This window comes from Pelophylax lessonae (assembly GCF_965119305.1).
Source record: "Pelophylax lessonae genome assembly, chromosome: 5".
In the NCBI taxonomy this organism is placed as follows: Eukaryota; Metazoa; Chordata; class Amphibia; order Anura; family Ranidae; genus Pelophylax; species Pelophylax lessonae.
In genome coordinates this window covers 55,188,680-55,209,731 of record NC_138772.1, presented here as the reverse complement: position 1 = coordinate 55,209,731, position 21,052 = coordinate 55,188,680, and the positions used below count along the sequence as shown (strand labels likewise).

At 43.2% G+C, this 21,052-nt stretch overlaps 1 protein-coding gene across 4 annotated transcripts in view; it reads left to right on the top strand.

The window, feature by feature from the left end:
- PEX1 (peroxisomal biogenesis factor 1) overlaps positions 1–13,918 on the top strand; it is a 172,564-nt gene extending 158,646 nt beyond the window's left edge. Inside the window, exons 22-24 of one of the 4 annotated variants that reach the window (XM_082257812.1) lie at positions 213–386; positions 10,394–10,518; positions 13,750–13,918. In XM_082257812.1, the coding sequence (XP_082113938.1) occupies positions 213–386; positions 10,394–10,518; positions 13,750–13,825 (375 nt within the window). In that variant the 3' untranslated portion in view covers positions 13,826–13,918. Of the gene's footprint in view, positions 1–212; positions 387–10,390; positions 10,519–13,749 lie in introns of all 4 variants that reach the window. The other 3 variants (XM_082257811.1, XM_082257814.1, XM_082257813.1) reach the window with 3 other exon arrangements.
- The last annotated feature ends 7,134 nt before the right edge of the window (positions 13,919–21,052 follow it).

Genomic DNA, 21,052 nt, shown 5'->3' with positions numbered 1-21,052 from the left:
ATTTTTCTTGGAATGCTGATCTTAATGTACTAATATCTTGTAATTATTATTCACACACACAAATCTTTTAAGACAAATTGCAGACGAATGAGAAAAATATAAATTGTACTCGTTTCCCCAACTTTAACTGTGTTGTAGCAGTTGCGTCATTGTTCATAGACCATTATTCCCAACAGCAGGTGTAATATGTCTTCCTTCAACTGTCTTTACAGACCTGCCACAGCTTGTCTGGAAGCAATTCCTTAACTCATGATTTCACTGGCTTGTCTGTAGGAGAATTAGTGCCTTTCCAACCAGTAGTGCTCAAAACCTCCTTACAAGAAGATCAGCGGGATCACTGTCAGAGTCTAAACGCTGAGATCTCTGTTCCCACCTACATGAATGTGGTATATCAACTTTCCAAATGCTTCTGTCCTTCCCCATCTGTGTTCCTTCCTTGTTCCTCCATACATACCATACAAGAAGGCAGAGAGATCTAATAAAGGAACTTGTAATACATCAAACCACACTGTACAAACCTCATAGAACCCATCTATAGGGGGTGGGTGCTTGGCTCAACGGTGACACCAGATAATTCCAAACATAGAAAAAGCCAACACTTCAACTGAGCTTTCAAGATAACTGTTTACAAAAGTCCCATGTCAAAGGAAACATCAATGTTTTGAGGGTATGAAGACTCTCTTTTCCTGTCACCTTGAAAAAGAGGGTCCCTCAAAATGTTGGTGTTTCTACCAACATGGAACTTCAGTAAACAGTCATCTTGGAAGTTTCTTTGGAGTGCTGGCTTTTTTCTATGATTAGTCCCAGATCAGTCGAAACAAAGTTTTAAGGGTATGCAGACTCTTGTTCTCTGAATGTCACCTTGAAAAAGACGGTCCCTTGAAATGTTGGATGTTTCTACTGACATGAGATTTCAGTAAAACATTATCTTGAAAGTTTAGTTGCTTATTTCTGTGTTTAGGTTAATTAAAAGAAACCTGTGTTGAGAGCAATAAATAGGTTGCCAATGCTGACCTCTTCAATTAAAATTGCCAGTTGCATGGCTGTAAGACTGATCCCCTGACTTCAGTACTGTGCTTGAACAAGCATGCAGATCAGTAACTTTTTCTTCTATGACTTTAACCACTTAAGCCCCGGAAGATTTTACCCCCATTCCGACCAGGGGGTTTTTTGCGATTCGGCACTGCGTGACTTTAACGGACAATTGCGCGGTCGTGCGACGCTGTACCTTTTTTTCCCACAAACAGAGCTTTCTTTTGGTGGTATTTGATCACCTGTGCTCTGCCTGTGAGGGGCTGACCGCCGCAGTAAATAGTCGTGCGGCGGTCGGCAAGCGGTTAATTGGCTATTTATTTATATATTACTGGTACTTATATAGCGCCTTCAATTTACGCAGCACTTTACATATATATTGTATATTCACATCAGTCTCTGCCCTCAAGAAGCTAAGGTTCCTAACTCACATTCATACATACACATACCAGGACCAATTTTAGACAGGAGCCAATTAACCTACCAGCATGTCTTTGACTATTTGCTCTTTAAGGGTCATTGACTATGAAAACCATTTGGATCGGCATGATTTGAGTTAGGCAATTAGAAATTTTCAGACGAAGGCGAACAGTGGCATCCCAACTATTTCTCTCAACACATTGCATTTAAAACTACAGAAACAAAAAATATATATATGGTAAGGATGGACTAAATAACTTACTTTAGAATAAAATGGCCTATTTTAAGGTTTCGAGAAGGTTGTTGTTTCATTGAAATTATAAAATTAGAGCAATATTAAAAGAGACCTTGTCACCTTTCCTATTCAGGGCAAAATTAACCCACCCCCTGCCCACCCTGTGCTCTCCATCATTCCCCACGGCTCTTTATTGTGTGCCCACCAGTGCAAAATACCCTAAGTGTGTTGGTATGCTGCGATACAATGCACATTACTGACAGCCCTTTGTTGCAGCACACTGTGGCGCACGATTTTGAATTTCCACTTGTGTTGACCAAACTTGCTGCAGGTCCAGTTTTTCTTCTGTTTGGGTGCAACTTATTTTTTTGGGTACAGATTTTTTTTACATCATATTACCAAAAGTATTGGGACGTCTGCCTTTACACGCACATGAACTTTAATGGCATCCCGGTCTTAGTCCGTAGGGTTCAATACCGAGTTGGTCCACCCTTTGCAGCTATAACAGCTTCAACACTTCTGGGAAGGCTGTCCACAAGGATTAGGACTGTGTCTTTGGGAATGTTTGACCATTCTTCTAGAAGCGGATTTGTGAGGCCAAGCACTGGTGTTGGGGAGAAGGCCTGGCTCACAGTCTGCTCTGAAATTCATCCCAAAGGTTTTCTATTCAGGTTGAGGTCAGGACTCTGCACAGGCCACTCAAGTTCCTCCTCCCCAAATACACTCATCCATGTCTTAATGGACCTTGCTTTTTGCACTGGTGCGCAGTCATGTTGGAACAGGAAGGGGCCATCCCCAAACTGTTCCCACGAAGCTGGGGGCATGAAATCGTCCAAAATGTCTTGGTATGCTGATGCCTTAAGAGTTTCCTTCACTTGAACTAAGAGACCAAGCCCAACCCCTGAAAAACAACCCCACACCATAATCCCCCCTCCACCAAATGATTTTGACTAATGCACAAAGCAAGGTTCATAAAGACATGGATGAGCGAGTTTGGGGTGGAGGAACTTGACTGGCCGTCACAGAGTCCTGACCTCAACCCAATAGAACACCTTTGGGATAAATTAGAACGGAGACTGCGAGCCAGGCTTTCTCTCCAACATCAGTGCCTGACCTCACAAATGCGCTTCTGGAAGAATGGTCAAACATTCCCATAGACACACTCCTAAACCTTGTGGACAGCCTTCCCAGAAGAGTTAAAGCTGTTATAGCTGCAAAGGACAGGCCAACTCAATATTGAACCATACGGACTAAGACTGGGATGCCATTAAAGTTCATGTGCATGTAAAGGCAGGCATCCCAACACTTTTGGTAATAGTGTACATGGGCTGCCTAACTGCAACTCGTTAATGCATATAATGTGTGTGTGTGTATTAAACGCACTGCACAATGGCGTAAATGGGCCCTTAACTACTAGACGACCGCCCGCCGCAGATGTAGTGCGGCAGGCAGCCGCTCCTGGGCGAAACATGTATGGCAATCACTCTGGAGAGTGTAGGGGGTGACCGTGCGCTGCCAGCGGCGCGCTCCCGCCCCCGCTTGTCAGCAGGGAAGCTGGCGCGTGTGTCAGGTGGCTTCAATTGCCGCCTGACACTCTCGATCTCTCCCCGCTGAGAGAAAAGGACGAACGGCTGATGTAACAGCCATCTGTCCTTCTGCCTGCAATGATCACAGAGATTATTTGATCCTGCTATATAGGATCGCATGTCTCTGTGATCATTTCAAAACCCCAATTTTTTTGGGGGGGTGTAGGAATGTCATATAGCAGAATGTGAAAAATATAGTTTTTTTTTCAAAATTGTCGCTGTTTTTTTGTTTTGTTTTTTGTTTTTTTGTTTATAGCGCAAAAAATAAAAATCGCACAAGTGATCAAATACCACCAAAAGAAAGCTCTGTTTGTCGGAAAAAAGGACGTCAATTTTATCTGGGTACAGCGTCGCATGACGGCGCAGTTGTCCGTTAAAGTCACGCAGTGCCGAATCGCAAAATAGGACCTGGTCATTAAACAGGAAAATCTTCCGGTCCAGAAGTGGTTAAAAAGACATTGCAAGTTTAGCCTAAATGGGAAAGGTGACCGTGTCTGTTTGAGCACTAGCTGCCTTTTTTTCAGGCACATTGACTGACTGTCTACATCTTTCCAGGCCTGTGCAAAGCATAGTGATTATTCAAATATGTCACTACAATTGCACAGAGAAAAGTAAACAAAAATGTTTTTCTCATGCAGGATCAGAATGTAAGGCCTCCAAATCCTTATCCTTATCCTATTGTTTATACTAACCTTTACTAAACTGCATCTATTGCATTAATATTTCTTGCTGTACATCAGCTCCCATGCTTCTGATTGCTAAATTATGAATCCTGTCCCTGCCCTTTTAGTCCCTTTACTGCTTTTTGTATGGGATAAACGTCCTTTCAAACAAAGTGCACCTATACTTTTGAACCTCTCTTCACCTAAACTATCCCAGCATCCCTCCTACTAGATCCATACTTACTGAGGGCTCCAGTGTTTGCATACATTCTGTTCTAACTCTATGGGTTACCTTAGAGTTCTTTGAGCCTTCCCCCAAGGCTTGAGACACTCAGTGTGTAGACTTTTGGAACGGAATGTAAACTAACACTGGATTGAGATAAGTAGGCATCTAAAGACCGTTTTTAGATCAGAAAAGGGGGTTGAATGGATATGTGCACTTTTATTACTTTTGTTTTTAATGCAAGTATCATCTAAGTAAATCTATGCAAGCTGTACTATACAGATATAGTTATACACAGCAGTACTGTGAGGTCGTTTGAGCGTTTTTGTTTTGGAAAAAGGTAATGATGTGGATCATGTATATATGCTTTCATGTTAGAGGTTTCCTCCACGTTAAAAGAAAAAAATAGTATGAAACCTTTTGACCACATAGCATTGGCCAGTTATTGATGAGTATCCATAATGGTGGTAGTAAGATATTTCTAGGCAGTAGCCCAGGGCCTATATCTTTAAGCATCACATGAAGGATCAGTGGCTCATTTAAAGGGTAAGTGCACTTTAAGAATAAAAACTGCCTTCATCGCCATCATCAAATTAACCATTATAAATACACAGCTTTCTTAGATGCAGATACATGTAAGTTCTTCAATGCCCAACCTGTCTGTGACTGAGGAGTATTTACATCCTGCAATACACTAGAGCAGGGGGTCTCCAAACTGCGGTCCGAGGGCCATATGTGGCTCTTTGCTAGCCTTTATCCGGCCCTTGGGGCACTATGCCTCCCACTGATCTCAGGCACTATTCCTCTCACTAAAACCAACAATAGGGCATTATTTCTTCCACCGATACTAATGATAGAATACTATTCCTCCTACTAATAGAGGCACTACTCCTCCTCCTATTGGCCACCAATCAGGAGGCCATATTTATTCTCACTGATGTCGGGCCTGCGACATTTTCTGCCCCCCGCTGGCCACAATGCGGCACTCCTAAAGTGTGAAGGACAATAAGCTGGCCCTTTGTTTGAAAAGTCTAGAACCCCTGCACTAGAGGTTATACCATACAATGGAATGCGCCAATCCTAGTGTTAGAGCAGAATGGCTATCCAAAGGGCATGTGTCATGCTGTAGTGTAGAGGATTTTGCAGGCCAGCCAAACATAGAGGAAGTTGTGTTCTTCTGAATCTAAGGACGATGTAAACTTATACTGAGTAATGTGATGATGCGGGCAGTGAAGTGGAATGGCAGTTTTCCTTCTTAAAGTACATACCCTTCAAGGTCTTTAATAAATAGATTGAGGGTCTGGTGTATAGCCCCAAAAATTATTGTGGACATTTTATTTTATGTAGAGCATGGAAATTCCATGTATAAAATGAATGATGTTAAAATGTATGTATTGCCAAATCTTTTTCATTTTGGATACAGTAATGAAGGGTTCAAAGGATTTAATATTTGTGTCTATTTCGGGCAATTTTTGGGAGATTTCCCTTCACTTCTTTTATGAGTGATGCAACAGAAAGTGAGAGGGAATTTCTGCAAAGTGAAGGGAATTTCCCTCTTGATTATTATACAGGTGTCCCCACTAGAAGATTTACATTTAACTTCCGGTGACAGCTGTGAAATTTTGGTTTACATATTAGGTTTGTCTTAGTGACAATGGTCACCGGGACAAATAGAGTGAATTTACCTAGAGGGAAAACAGACTGTAGTAAAAACCTTGAAGGATTCTAATCCTTCCCTACTTTATCCAAATGTAAATAAAATGTACCTATCAATGATTGATTTGAAGTATTCTGTTCTAAAGCAATGGATAGAGGGGGCAGACTATAGCCTGAATAACTTTAAGGGTTTACAGTAGTTTTAATTTGGCACAAAGTTCCCTGTCTCAGACCAACAAAACACAGACTTGCATTTAGTGTGAACCTTCCATTTATCAAACTCATTGTTAAAGAGGAAGTAAACCCTCCTCTGCAACTTGTACCTATAGGTAAGCCTATGATAAGGCTTACCTATAGGTACTGTAAATATCTCCTAAACATGTACCGTTTAGGAGATATTTAGCTTGCATGCAGCCAGTGACATCACTGGCGCAGGCGCTCTGAAGGAACGGCCGCTCGTGCCGTTCCTTCAGAGCCCAGTGCCGTGAAAGTCAGCTCCCGCGCGCATGTGTGGGAGTGACGTCACCGCGGCTCCAGCCAATCAGATGGCCGGATGCCGCAAACCCGGAAGAAGAGCGGCCGAACATGTCGCCCATGAGGGAGGTGAGTGAGTGGCACTGCGGAGCTTCGTTCTAAGGTAAGTATTTCATAATGAGCTAGTATGCGTTGCATACTAGCTCATTATGTGTTTTTCTTTCAGGTGTTTATTTAAAAAAAAAAAAAAAATTCAGAGGTTTACAACCTCTTTAATGATCAGACCTAGGAAACCCTTGTATGGGATTATACAGGCACAGGCTGAGAGGATTTAATGTAAATATGTAGAAAAACTTTTATTTATACAGAAAATACTTAAGGTGGTTATAAAGGCTGAAGGTTTGTTACCTTCATGAATTCTATGCATGAAGGTAAAAAACCTTCTGTGTGCAGTGACCTCATTGGCTGAGACAGCAGCAGGAGCCCATTGGCTCCCACTGCTGTGAATTACAGCCAGTGAGCCAATGAGGAGAGAGCAGGGGGGTAAGGCCGAGCCGCGGTTCTTTGTCTTATAGACGCATAGAGTAGCGGCTCGGGAGCAAACATGCAGCGGTGCCCCCAGGGCAAGCCGCTTTCTCTGGGGACACTGCTCGAGGGGGAGGAGCACCGGCGGGGGACCCAAAAAGAAGATGATCAGAGCTGCTCCAAACTATGCTCCAAACTATTGCACAATGCAGGTAAGTATAACATGTTTGCTTTTTGTTTTTGTTTTTATTTTTTTAACCAAAGCATTATTACAACTTTAAAAGAATACATATACCACAGTAAGCGGCTTCACATATACCAACATAACATCTCACAATGTGTAATACAGATGGGGGCACAATGGGTAAAAGGCAGATAATGCCAATTGTGCCCCCATCTGTGTTCCACATTGGGGTTGATTTATTAAAGGCAAGTAGGCTGTGCACTTTGCAAAGTGCAGTTGCACTCTGCAGGATCAGTTGCTCCAGAGCTTAGTAAACAGTTTATTTGCCTTTCATAAATCAACCCCATTGTGAAATGTTATATTGGTATATGTGAAGCCGCTTACTGTATACTGGTATGTATTATTTTAAGTATTTTTTTGTATAAAAAAAAAAAGTTTTATTACATACAATTCTCTCAGCCTTTGCCTGTATAATCCCATACAAAGAGGGTTTTCTAGGTATGAATATTTTCTGGATGATGGATCCTTCTAACACCATACCACCATAGAGTATTGGTCATGATCAGAATCCATGTTTTAGGGGCCTCTTTCTTCATAGTTGTTCAGACTTTGCCCCTAAAATGCTGCCTCTGAGCTATAACAAATCAATTTGCAAATCAAAAAAATCTTATAATTGCTCGTTTTTGGTTCCCACAAACCTACTGTATTGCATGCAGATGTATCCATTCTGAGAATCATGGCAAATAAAGAATTAGCGTAACAGTGACCTTCTCTGATTCCGCCCAGCTCTTCTGATTACTATAAACACGGGATTCACCATTTAAATGCAAGTTTGTGCCTTGTTGCTTTGGTACTTTTTTGTCATTTTTGGGGAGTGGATGATGACTCCCATCATTGTCTCATAGCATTTTGCTGCCTCACTGGCTATGAGTAATGAGTTCACTGTCACCCAGTTGCAGACAACAGTTATTCTGGCGTTATATAGCATTGATTGGGTTGTAGGGGCTAACAATATTTTGAGGGATGTCAAAAACACAATGGTTGATGATATGACCATAAATGAACACAGATGAATGTCCACATAAATTAACCAAGGGTAATGTCCAAATTTCAGACGCAATCCAAAATCCGGAATCCCAAAGTCAAAGGTAGGATAAGCCACCAGATATATAGTCTCCTTACCAGATATAGGGAAAGAATTCGCCCAAAAGTCACAGGAGTGTATTGGATCCAACAACCTCAGATCAGCGAACTCATATGGTGTCTCAATGTTATGTATCAATTGCATGTAAAAAGAAATTGAGAGGCTTCCATAGCATAACACTGTCAGAACGAAGTAGCGAGGAGCCATCGCTGAAATTGGCAGCAGAGGTGCAGATGATGATACACACAGATGTAGCACAATCCTAGTGTTTCCATACTACTTTGTTGGGACTTGGAGCAATCGTTTAGCCATCCCGCTCACCCTAAAGACTACCTATGAGATTTTTGGCTTGCACCATATCAACATTTGGTAAGAGGCAGTGTTGTTGGTAGTGGTCCTTTTGACTCTTGGTGGTTTCTTTGGTCATTCTTCTTCCTTTGCCCTATATACCTGACATCTGGTAAGCATTTAGGATATAAGGGTGTTGGTGCCTTTTCACTCCTATCTATCATATGTTTGGCCGGCTATGGTGATGGCTTGCACTTTGGGTGTTCTGTACCAATGTTAAACAGTATTATGCTATGGAAGCCTCTCAATTTCTTTTTACATGCAATTGATACATAACATTGAGACACCATATGAGTTTTCTGATCTGAGGTTGTTGTATCCAATACACTCCTGTGACTTTTGGGTGAATTCTTTCCCTATATCTGGTAAGGAGACTACATATCTGGTGGCTTATCCTACCTTTGACTTTGGGATTCCGGATTTTGGATTAGGTCTGAAATTTGGACATTACCCTTAGTTAATTTATGTGGACATTCATCTGTGTTCATTTATGGTCATATCATCAACCATTGTGTTTTTGACATTCTTTGTCACTACATCACAATTTATCGCAACTTACTTATATTTATACGTTATCTAGTTGTTTGTCACAATTTAAGTTGCTGCTTGATCTGAGTAGTTAGCGCAGTTATATTTTTCCTTTTATTTTGAGGGATATTTGTAAAGGAAAAGCGAATATGAAAATAGTGAGAAGTTGCCTATGATAACCAGTCTTATTTCATGTTAATTCTGTGGAAAATCCAACAAAGGGTCTGAATGGTCTTCATTGGTAACCTCTTTCATTTTCTATTAGTAATAGCACCCTTGTCAGGTTCGTTTTCATAGAAAAATATATCTCTAGCAACTTAAAACTGTAGATGGTCAGAATAAATTAAATCCAACAGGCAGGACTATACCAATGGCCAAAGACAAGATGCTGAATGGGTTTCTTTCTTCCTTCACTGAAAGTGAAAAGCCTTTTAAAGAGGACCTGACATTTTGTAGGCCCAGGACTGCTAAGGAGGAGGGTGGCAAAAGGGTAAATCTTATACAAAATCCACTGCTGCGAAGCTAATGTGAAAAGCAGAAACATATTTATTAAACAGCATTAGAGTTTACACATCCGCCCAGTTTACAAGGAACAGGTCCTCTAGAACAAAAGTCTCCAAACCTTTTAAACAGGGGGGCCGATTTACTGTCCTTCAGACCTTAGGGGATCCGGATTGTAGGCAGTTTGGGTAGAAAGTGCCCCAGTGTAAGTGGTAGTAAACAATGCCTAATGCTTGAAGGTCAGTAGAGGAGGAATATAGCCTGATTGTTGACAACAGTGGGAAGAATTGTGCACCATTGTTGGTGTCACTGGGAGGAATTATGCCCCATTGTTGGTGTCAGTGGGAGGAATAGTGCCTCATTGTTGGTGTCAGTGGGAGGAATAGTGCCTCATTGTTGGTGTCAGTGGGAGGAATAGTGTCCCATCGTTGATGTCAGTGGGAAAAGTAGTGCCCCAACGTTAGTGTCACTGGGAAGAATAGTGCCCCAATCTTTGGTGTCAGTTGGAGGAATTATGCTCTATTGTTGTCAGTGGGAGGAATAGGGCCCCATCCTTGTTGTCAGTGAGAGGAATTAGGTCTCACTGTTGGTGTTATTGGAAGGAATGGTGCCTCATTGTTGGTGTTATTGGGAGGAATAGTTCCCCAAGGGCCATATAAAGGCAAAGAAAGGGCCGTACCCAGCTCGCAGGCAACAGTTTTTGAGACCACTTCTGTAAAACTAGCAAAACACTTCCCTGATATTCTGATCATGTCATGTGTTTTTTATGGTATACCATTGTGAAAATAGCATCTCTGTTTCTTCACACGGTCTGGAAGGAAACACTGAGAAGAATATATTTTTATATTAAATCTGTATCTTGTATCATTCAGCAGGAAACATCTCACTGCCCAGCAGAATCAAAGAAGAGACTACGCATCAACCAACACCACCTTTTGACTGCTTTCGCCAGCACAAGACCATCTATAAATGCAGAAGACAGGAGATTTTTCAATCACCTGTAAGCAATGAAAGAAAAAAAACAAATGGCGATATATCCAAACAAACTTTAGCTTAACATATCTTTGAACACCAAAGGCTTTGTGGTTAGAGTGCATCGAATTCATTTTATCCCTCTTGGCAGACCATTCAAGGTTGGATGAACTGTAATCCATTCATGTCCATATTTTTACCACCCTCACATCTAAAGGAACATTAATAAACATCCCGTTACTAGAATTTCACAAATGCAATTAGATTCGTGGTTTCTATTAGGCTTGAATTAGATATGTTTGGTAAAGTTAAAAACTAGCCTTTGATCTGATCCAAAAACTATCTAGCAAATAGGCAGGACTGATATTGCAGAGGTTGTCACCTAAGATCTCCTAACTTTATATAGCACAAGGGATACTTGTCCACTGAATAACATAATTGAGTTCCCCTTAAAGTAAATTTTCTGTAGGAAAGGCATACCTGGAAGTAAAGGGTGTACATGGTCCCCTTTGCTTCCCCTTTGCCATATTGCTGAATGCCTCTTCATTGCTAAGAAATGGTTCTCCGAAGTCTGCTGGGAATCATACACTTCCAGGAGTGACAATCTCCTGGGACCCCCATAGCTCTCACTGGGACCTCCTGCTGATTTCCACCATATCACTGTATCTTGTAATGATGCTGATCTTTAGGTCTCAGAAGATTGTCACTTCTGGAAGTGTTGGTTTCCCAGTGGATTTTAACCCCTTCACACCTAAGGGTAAAACAAATCGAAATGCCTAAGCTCAATTTTGAAATGTGTTAGTAAAAGCGTACATATTATCACAACTACTTTGTACATCCAAGTGGATTATACCTTGTTTTTTTTCCGGACGAATTGGGCTTTAATTTGGTAGTAAACAGTAATGGATTTCTTCTGATTTTTTTATTTTTTATTATCAAAGTAAAACTGGCCCAAATTACTAAAAAAAAAAAACACATTTTTTTTTAATTTAGCTGTATACCATAACCAAACCCCAAATTACAACTCAAAATAAATTCTCCCACTCCTAACACTCGCAACGATACCACATATGTGTATGTTATTTGTTTTTTGTACCCTTAGTACAGTCCAGAAGCAACAGTGCGCATTATGCTTTTTTTTTTTTTTTTTGTCCTACCTAAAACAGACCCACACTAACTGAAACTGATGCTAATTTACAAAAAAAAAAATCCTGTCCAAAATATACTGACCCTGACCTTTGACCCAAACACTAAATCTGCCACTGACTTAGATCAAACCTTGATCTAGGTATTTTTCTTTATTATTTATGATTTTAAATGTTTTTTACAAACACTTTTTTCTTTTCTTTCTGCTTGAAACAAGAAAGATACATTGTATCCTTCTTCTCCATTCACAGAAAGAAAAAAAAAACACAGGGGCAGGCTTCACAGTGACTGATCACTGTGGTGGCCAATCAGAGGCTACCACAGTGATCAGGTGACCTGGAATCGGGAGATCCAGATCCTGATTGTTAGTACAGGACCCGGGCTCCCGGTAATACCCCACTCTCTTTGCTGGGAGCTATGCAGTCCCACAGAAATAAGCCCAGTGCAGTGAGGCTGCATATATGTGTTATGTCAGCATGAAGGGGTTATGGGACCTTTTCTGAGCAGCAGGGTGACTTCAGCTTCTCACATGGCAGGAGCGGTGAGCATGTGCACCCTCCTTTTACAGGTATGCCTTTTCCTAAAATGTTAGTATAGCAACGGTTGTTTTAAATAGACATAGGCTAGCCTTTCTCAAACTTTTCAACACAGAGGAACCCTTGAAATAACTTTCTGGTCTCAGGGAACCCCTGCTAAAAATGACTATATTTACAACTCATGATACATTTAGTGTGAAGGTCAGTGGTAAGAATGCTCCTTACACTTGTAGTCATTGGGAAGAAATCCATCCTTACAGAGAGTTAAAAAGATCAATGGTATAAGTGGGAGCTTTTCTGAGAGGCAGCAATTGCAACCTCTGGAGGAACCCCAGGGCTTCATGTAACCCTGGTTGAGAAACTCTGCCATAGATTATACTGTATTTACAGTAATTGCAACTCTGTCAACAGTGGTCAATGGGTAGAGGAGTCATGGTCATGAGTTGGCACAGTTCACCCTACCTTAAATGTTTTGACAAAGGGGAAAAAATGTCACCCAGTCCCAGGGGCAGGCTGGCAATTTTCAGCCCAGGGGGTAAGTACAAACCAGAGGCCCATGGTACAGCGACTGGGCCTCCCTTCCACTCTCCCTCTTCCTGTCCTCCTCCTGACCACCCTTCCAGGCTGAAGCTCCACTCCCGGTACTCTCTACTCACCGGCTGAATCCCAGTTGCCAACCTGACCAGCAGGGGGCAGTTGGGGGGAGCTGGGACAGCTTGGTTGGGGCAGGCCAGGTGAGGAGAGTCTCCATTGGGACATTAAACCGGCCTCTGCTCAGACAGAGTTTACACCCTCAATGCTGGGGGGGGGGGGGGGGTGCTTGTGCTCTGTCCTTGTCTTTAACCCACACTCAGTAGGTCAGCGGCAGGGGCTTTTTTCTTCTCTTCACCAGGAATCCTTTAGACGTGTCTGTAGCAGAAGCGGTGCAGCCTTTTTACGGGGCATCAGAGCGGCACAGGGGGCAATTTCCCCCCCTGGCCCAGTCCCTAGCTACTCTTATCACAGAGAATTTATATGTTTCTAATTTTCAGGCATTCTCATTCTCCACCTCTAATCTTGTACTTCATTTCTGTATGGTTGCTAATAAGTTGTCCTGTTCTAAGCCCTTTTAGCCAATTCTTCATAGTTAAAAACAAACAAATTGGGCTGGAAGAGTGAGACTGTTAGTTTAGGGTCACCAATTAACTCAGATATCCCCAAAGAGCAAAATCTGTGTTTGATTGTTACCAAGAACCCAGGCAAGTAACTATAGTTTAGCTGCAATCTCCTTGTGGCCCTTGGATTTTCCCCTTAGTAACAACTTAGTGTAGACTGAAATGCAGCTGATGAGGTAAGGGTCATTAAAGGGAGGGATGACGCAACCTTCTGGTGCTGAACCAAGATTGAAAACTTGAAAAGTTTTGTAAGATGTTAGTCTTAAAGATGCACTGCCACCTGCCCATTCCGGGCAATGGCGGTGCCTCCTGATAGCCCACACCGCCAGCATGGGATACCCATAACCTCCCCACTGAAGAATTCCACCCTGAATTTGTCTTCAAGCTTAGCTGTTTATGTATTTTTTTCTTTTTTTTATACAGCTATGAAAACTTCCAGAATCCTAAGAAATCAAGTGGACAGCTCTCCAGAAGTAGCAAGAAAGTAACACTGGCCTAATACCGTTAATGTTAAGAATTTGCTGTAAAAGTAATGTACAATTATTTGAGTTATGTTCATAACACAGAATGAATAAATACATTTATTTTTCAAGTTTTCTTTATTTCTCTTCCTTATTTACGACATAAAATAAGTTGATACCATATATCTGTTTATCTTGCTGGAAAAAAAAAAGTGTGCTCCTAACTTGCTGTGCTCTCTGCTTATGCCCTTGTCTGCCCCATCAGTTATCAGCCCTGACTAGTTCACTTTTGTGGACTACAGAACACCTTCCCCACTATAGTTTAAAGTAAAATACAAGAGAAATTGATTTTTAAAGCGGAGCTCCACCCAAAATGGGAAGCTCCACTTGTTTGCCACATTTGGCACCTTTTGGGGAGGAGCGGATACCTGGTTTTGCCACAGCGAACAGAACCAGAAGTTCAGTCCCACCTCCTTCCCCTGCAGCCTTCTGGAACACTACGCAGGTCCCAGAAGACTGTAGCCCATTCACAAAGTGCAGCGCGCTTTGTGCATACGCAGTAGGGAGCCAGCTGTGAAACCGCAAGGCTTCACTGCCAGTTTACTTTAGTCAAAATGGCAGCACCAGCACTCGATAGCCGACTGAAGAATCTGCTCGAGTGAGGACACCGCTGGATGCCTGGACCTGTAAGTGCCCTTATGTAGCTGCTGACTTTTTTTTTTTTTTTTTGGGGGGGGGGGGGGGGAGCCTGGAGCTCCTCTTTAAGGTGCAAGGAGACAACAAAAAATATTTAAAATACAGACTTATTTTGTAGAAATCATAATCATAAAATCATATTATAACTAAAACAACAATAAACCTGCTGCAAGCAGGGAATGTTCCAGGTTCCTCCCATATAATAGTTCCCCAAGGATACCCCACGTGATAAAGGCACAACACACAAATATGTATGTATGAAACCACGTGTCTGTCAACCACAAAATTATTGCTTTGGAGAAGTTCCGATGGCGAGAGATTGATCGTGACATGTTTCGCCCCGCTTTATCAGGAGGAACAGAGGCGACCCTTTGAACGCTGTAAACATAGTAATAGCTAATAAATAGCAAAGTAAAAAAAAAAAACATAACAATTTGATAAAAATATGATATTTGCACTGTAAATTGGCTCACCATCCATACGCCCAAAGAGGCACAAACCATGCAACGACCAGGGAACTCCCAGAATATCCCCCCAACAGGAGAGTGTAGGGGCACAAAAATTGATCTAACTGCAATGAGAGGGGGGGATCAAGAGAAAAAAAAGAATAAACACTCTAATAACAAGCATGGGTAAGGGAATGCAAAAGGATAATATTAGACTAAAGGCAGCCACCTGTAGGAGGCACACTAAAAACTAAAAAGGTGTATGGGATGCCATACTACAACTTCCCCATGCCGCCCAAGGACTGAGATCCTTTGCTGCATATGCCAGGAGTGGGACTTCTTAATGTTGAAATGCTAAAATGTTTTGGAGGTATTCTGTAGTTCTAACGTATTTCCTATCCTCCAGTGAATGAGTGCTGTTACCCTAGGACAGGAAGTGTGTTCCTGGCAGGATCACATGGTGAAAAAAAACTGATGCAGCCACCGCCTCTATGGACTATGGAATATAAGCTATATTCAGTTTCTGTTTTTGGATTTAGATACACCTTATAGGTACACTCTGATTATTAAACTTGAAAAGTTCTCTTTGAAACCTGATCACTAAAATTTAATTCTCTCATAGGAATTTGGTCCCATAGATAACATTCTCTGTCACTCAGCTTTTCTGACCAGCCCTGTGTTGTGCAATGCACATTATTTAACGTGCCACATTGGACCGCCCAAGTCTGAATGGGGCCTGAAAGACTCCAGGGGGGGTCCTTTGTGGTTTCTTGCAGTGTGGCCATGAAGGTCTAGTTACGCCTCTGCTTTGTTGCTATGGTTGCAGCAGATTCATAAAGAATTACCATCAGTTCACAGATAAGCAAACTAATAGTAACTATGACCAAATCAAAGTTGGTATACAGAGCTACACTAGTTCTCAGAGTGGAGCATTTTGTATTGGGAAGCTGTCAGAAATATAAACAAATGCTTTCAATGAATGTGAACAAATGGCTGGTGATGCTTGCTGACATCATTATGAAAATATTACAATAGCTATATTTGTGTAATGAGGAGAATCTCCCAGCCAACAGCAAAATGGGGTTGGGGATGCATCATTGGTTGCTATGATGCTGTTGGCTGCACAGCTGACGGCATCTTAGCAACCAGTGATGCTGTGCTACTGGGGCTAAATATGCACTGAGGACAGGAGTAGTACCTTACATTTCTCCACACTAAACCTAATTTGCCGAGTGGGCAACTACATGGCAAATGAGGTTTAATGTGGAGAAATGTAAGGTACTGCACTTGGGGACTAAAAACATAAGCGCAAAATACGCTTTAGGGGGGGAACCTCTGGGGAGGGGGGGGAACCTCTGGGGGGGGGGGGCGAATCAAGAATGGAGAAAGATCTAGGAGTCTTAGTAGAAGATAGACTAAGCAATAGCATGCAATGTCAAGCTGCAGCTGCCAAAGCTGGCAGAATATTAGCATGCATAAAGAAGGGGATTTATTCCAGAGATAAAGCTATAATCCTACCACTTTATAGAACACTGGTCCGGCCACATCTGGAGTATTCTGTCCAGTTCTGGTCACCAATCCTCAGAAAGGATGTGCTGGAACTGGAGAGAGTCCAGAGAAGGGCAGCTAAACGGATTAGGGGATTGGAGGCCCTTAATTATGAGGAGCGTTTACAAGTGCTTGACTTATTCTCCCTGGAGAAGAGACGCCTGAGAGGGGACATGATAGCGATTTACAAATACCTCAATGGTGACCTCAGCATAGAAAAAAAACTATTCAGTCTCAAGGAATGTAAGAGGACACGTGGCCACACAATGCGATTAGAGGAGAAGAGATTTAACCTCAGGCTACATAAGGGGTTTTTTACATTAAGGGCAATAAGATTGTGGAACTCTCTTCCACAAATGGTGGTAACTGCGGGGAGTATGGCTACTTTTAAAAGAATCTTAGACGTACATCTCAAAGATCACAACATTCAGGGGTATGGGAAATGAATACGTCCACACACACCTACACAGGTTGAACTGGATGGACTGTTGTCTTTATTCAACCCCAACTACTATGTAACTATGTAGGAGTACCCGCGCTATGGACACTTTGACCTCAGTGACTCCCCCCCACTAGGCCTTTGATAAATTCATGTATGCAATTCTTCTGCATTCAGAAGAGGGTGGTTGAAGCTCCCCTAACCGCAGCAGCTCCTAGACTCTGGTAAAAGCCTATGTGTACATGGACACAGACTTTTATAGAGTTGAGTTTAGGAGCCTTGGCAAAAAAACGCCACAAGCTCCTAAACTTAAGTTCAGGAGCTGCTAGTATACATGAAGCCTAATAAGGGCTTTATCCAGCTTTGGCCAAATCTGCAGTTTGTTTTTAGCTACAGATGCCCCTTTTCTGCATAGGCAGTTTTTTTTTAATAAATGTGAACTATAGCAGACCGTACATGGGTCGAATCCTGAAAGAGTTTTCTTATGAAAATCATAACTAAGAATATTTGTTTAAATTCTGCATTATTAGTGGGGCCGCAGCAACAGGCTGATTTTCGTATGGCCATCAAATCTAAGTAATCGGGCATTTTGGAAATTTTTTGAAAAACTAAAGAATTTCTAATCCATGATGGGAGAATTGTGCAAGCAATTGTGCAAGCACCTACACGGGTTGAACTGGATGGGCTATTGTCTTTATTCAACCTCACCTACTATGTAACTATGTAATATAATAAAAAAAAGAAACGTGCATGAGCTGTGACCTGGAAAGAAAAGTAGGTTCCCGGCCACAAATGTTCTTTTCTGTAGCAACATGAGGTGAAATTGAAGGCTTGGTTGGTTGAAGTTCAAAATCAGTGGTGGCATCTTCAGATCACAAAAGGAAGGAAATTTCTGATTTTTGAAAGAACATTGGTTCGGAATTCGACCTATGTATGGCCTGCATATGCCTTCAAACACAGGAGGAAGTGATTGAGAAGGTATAGTGTTTGTTTATACTTCCCACATCAATTTCTCTGCATTTAGAGCCGGTTCACACAGAGGCGACACAACTTCGGGGGGGGGCGACCTGTGAGGTTGCGTGCACTGCTGCGCACCGCGACTTTGGCGCGACTTGCAGAGACTTCACATAATGGAAGTCTATGCAAGTCGCTCCGAGGTCGCCCCAAAGTAGTACAGGACCCTTTTTCTAAGTCGGAGCGACTTGTGTCGCTCCTATTAGAATGGGTCCTGTACTACTCAATGGACCGCGACCGACCGCGACTTGTCAGGCTGACAAGCCGCGGCAGTGTGAATGGGCTCTTAAGGCCTCCCTCAGGCTTGGTTCACACTGGTGCGATGACAGACATCGCATGTGATTTGCACCGCATTCCTGTGCACATCACATGCGATGTCTGAGCAGTGCGGATTCAGCCATACAGTTTGTATGGCCAAAATCGCATCGCATTTGCACCAAATAGGTGCAGGATCCCTTTAATTTTGTCCACACTGGAATCGGAGTGTGAACTGCTTGTGATTCTTAAGGAATCGCTTTGGTTTCTGCACCGCATCAGTGTGAAGCCAGCCTCACAGGGGTGTACTACAGTGCAGACCCATGCAAGGGCCGTGTTTGGAAAAGGAAGTCTCAGACTGCTAAGGCTCTGGTGCCGTATTTGCCCATAAGGCCCCTTTCACACAGGCAGACCGTTCAGATCCGCCTGTCAGTTTTTTTGGCAGATCTGAATGGTCACCATATGCATCTCTATGGGGCATCGGATGTCAGCGGAGACATGTCCGCTGACATTTGATCCGATCCCTCAAATCTGGACGGATGGAAACCCTATTTTTCCATCCGTCCAGCGGATCGGATGAAAGCGGACAGACGGTCCGTTCCCATCTGATTCCCCCATAGAGATGCATGGGGACCTGACAGTTGTGTTTCTGCACACAGCACGGACACACAGCTGTCATCCTCCTGCTCAGCGGGGGATCGGTGGCTCTATCCCCCGCTGAGAAAAACAGAGTCCAACTGACGGACTCCGTGTGTGAAAGAGGCCTTAATGTCAGTTAGGATGCAGCGGCTGCACGGACACAGACACTGCTCCTGATTTAACATCTGTCCCCGGACTCACACTGTCTGCGCTCGGGACCGTACACCTACACAGATGTCACATTGGTAACATTGGCTGTGTCCATGGCACAGCTGCGTCCCAACTGACATCATTGGGATGTAGGGAACAGCTGTGCATCCCCCATGTGGACAAATACAATAGTGATCGACCGATATTGTTTTTTCATTGCCGATACCAATACTAATATTTTGGTCATCGCGTATCGGTATTGGCCGATATTTTCGTACGTTTATAAAAAAAAATGTTTTATTTTTTTACTTCACAGGTACTCTTGTGGAGGGATCTGGGGGTCTAAAAGACCCCAAACCCCTCCTCTGCACTTAAAAGCATTCAAAACGAGGCATATTTTTACTGTCCTGACATTTTCGGGCCTCAAGAAATGAGATAGGCCGTCAGTACATCAGGATTGATATTCATATATATATTAGTGATCGACCGATATCGTTTTTTTATTGCTGATACCGATATTTTGGTAATCGCATATCGGTATTGGCCGATATTTTCGTACATTAAAAAAAAATATATTTTTTTTTTTGACAGGTACTGTCTGGCGCCAGTACCCGGAAGTGATGTCATGACATCCCTTCCAGGTTTTTGCATGGAGACCCAATCAGAGCCGAATGCAGCTTTGATCGGGTCTTCGGCGGCCGTGCAGGCTGGTAATCCGGGTCTCCCGGTGGGACGGGAGACCCGGGTGAGCCGCCTGAGGGGGATGCCCCCTCCCGTTCCTTGTAATGACAGCTGAGCGGCTTCTCAGCAGCATCGGTTGTCATTACAAGACAGCCGACTGTCGGCTACGGACGCCGATACCGAGGTGATGCCTCTAGCTGCAGGGATCACTCCGGTACAGCACTTTCCCGAAATATCGGCAATATTGGTAACCTCAGGGGTCGATTCCGATATATCGGGGGCAGTGCATATCGGCCCTCGATATATCGGCTTTGCTGATAATCAGTCGATTCCTAAAATACAGCCCTCGCAATCCCCACATTGCAGAACACTCCGTGTGAATGAGGCCTAATGACACCAACACAGGTATGTGACACCAATGATGGGGCAGGAATCTCCCAATGACAACAACTTTGGGGCACAATTCCTTCCCGACACCAAAGATTGATTTGTTCCCGCTGAGGCCGGGGCCTTTTCTACTCCCAATGGCCACAGCCTGAGCCTCCCTAAAGACTGAAGGACAGTAAACTGTCCCCTTGTTTGGAGACACCTGTCCTGGACTATAGTGGTGTAAGTATATGCAGGGCTGCCATTATTTATTGGTATTATAGTAGTATTTGTGTGCTCTCCATGTCTGTGTAGTGAGCAAACTTGTATTTATACTTTATGCCGTGTGGTAGCTCATTTCTTCCTTTTATTTTATTCATTTATTTCATTAGAACAACCGCCCAGCCTCACATTCCCCCCTCCCCTCTCCTCCCTCAGCTCTCATCCTGTGAGGGAACATATGGCGGGAAAACGATTCCGGCATAACGTGACGTCACCCAATCAGGAACTAATGTCCATTATATGGTTTGGCTGCGGTGTGAGACTGTACGGGATTCCAGAAGATGAGAGGAATCACAACAGGCCATTGGCGTTCTATTATATCCCGCCAAATATTCACTATGGAGCTTCTTATTCACATTCACTACTAAACTTTAGCGACAGATGTTGTATGAGAGGAGAGGCCTCTCTCTCTGACAAACCTTAGCTTGTCCCGCCCCCTTCCACCCTAGCCCCCCATCCTGATCCGCCCCCTTCCACCCTAGCCCCCATCCTTATCCGCCCCCATCCACTCTAGCCCCAATCCTAATCCGCCCCTTTACGAGCCCGCTCCGCCCCCTCCCTCGCTCAGAAGCCTGTCTCCCCTTCTGAACTTTAGCCTGCAACGCCCTCTTTCTAATAAGCTTCAAGCCCTCTCCGCCCCCTTCCTGGCTCTAAACCCGTCCCCAATAGTCTACTCCGCCCCCTTTCCTCGTTCTACCGCCTAGCCTTCTCCGCCCCCTTCTTCGCTCTTTACTCTGTAGCGCTAACTT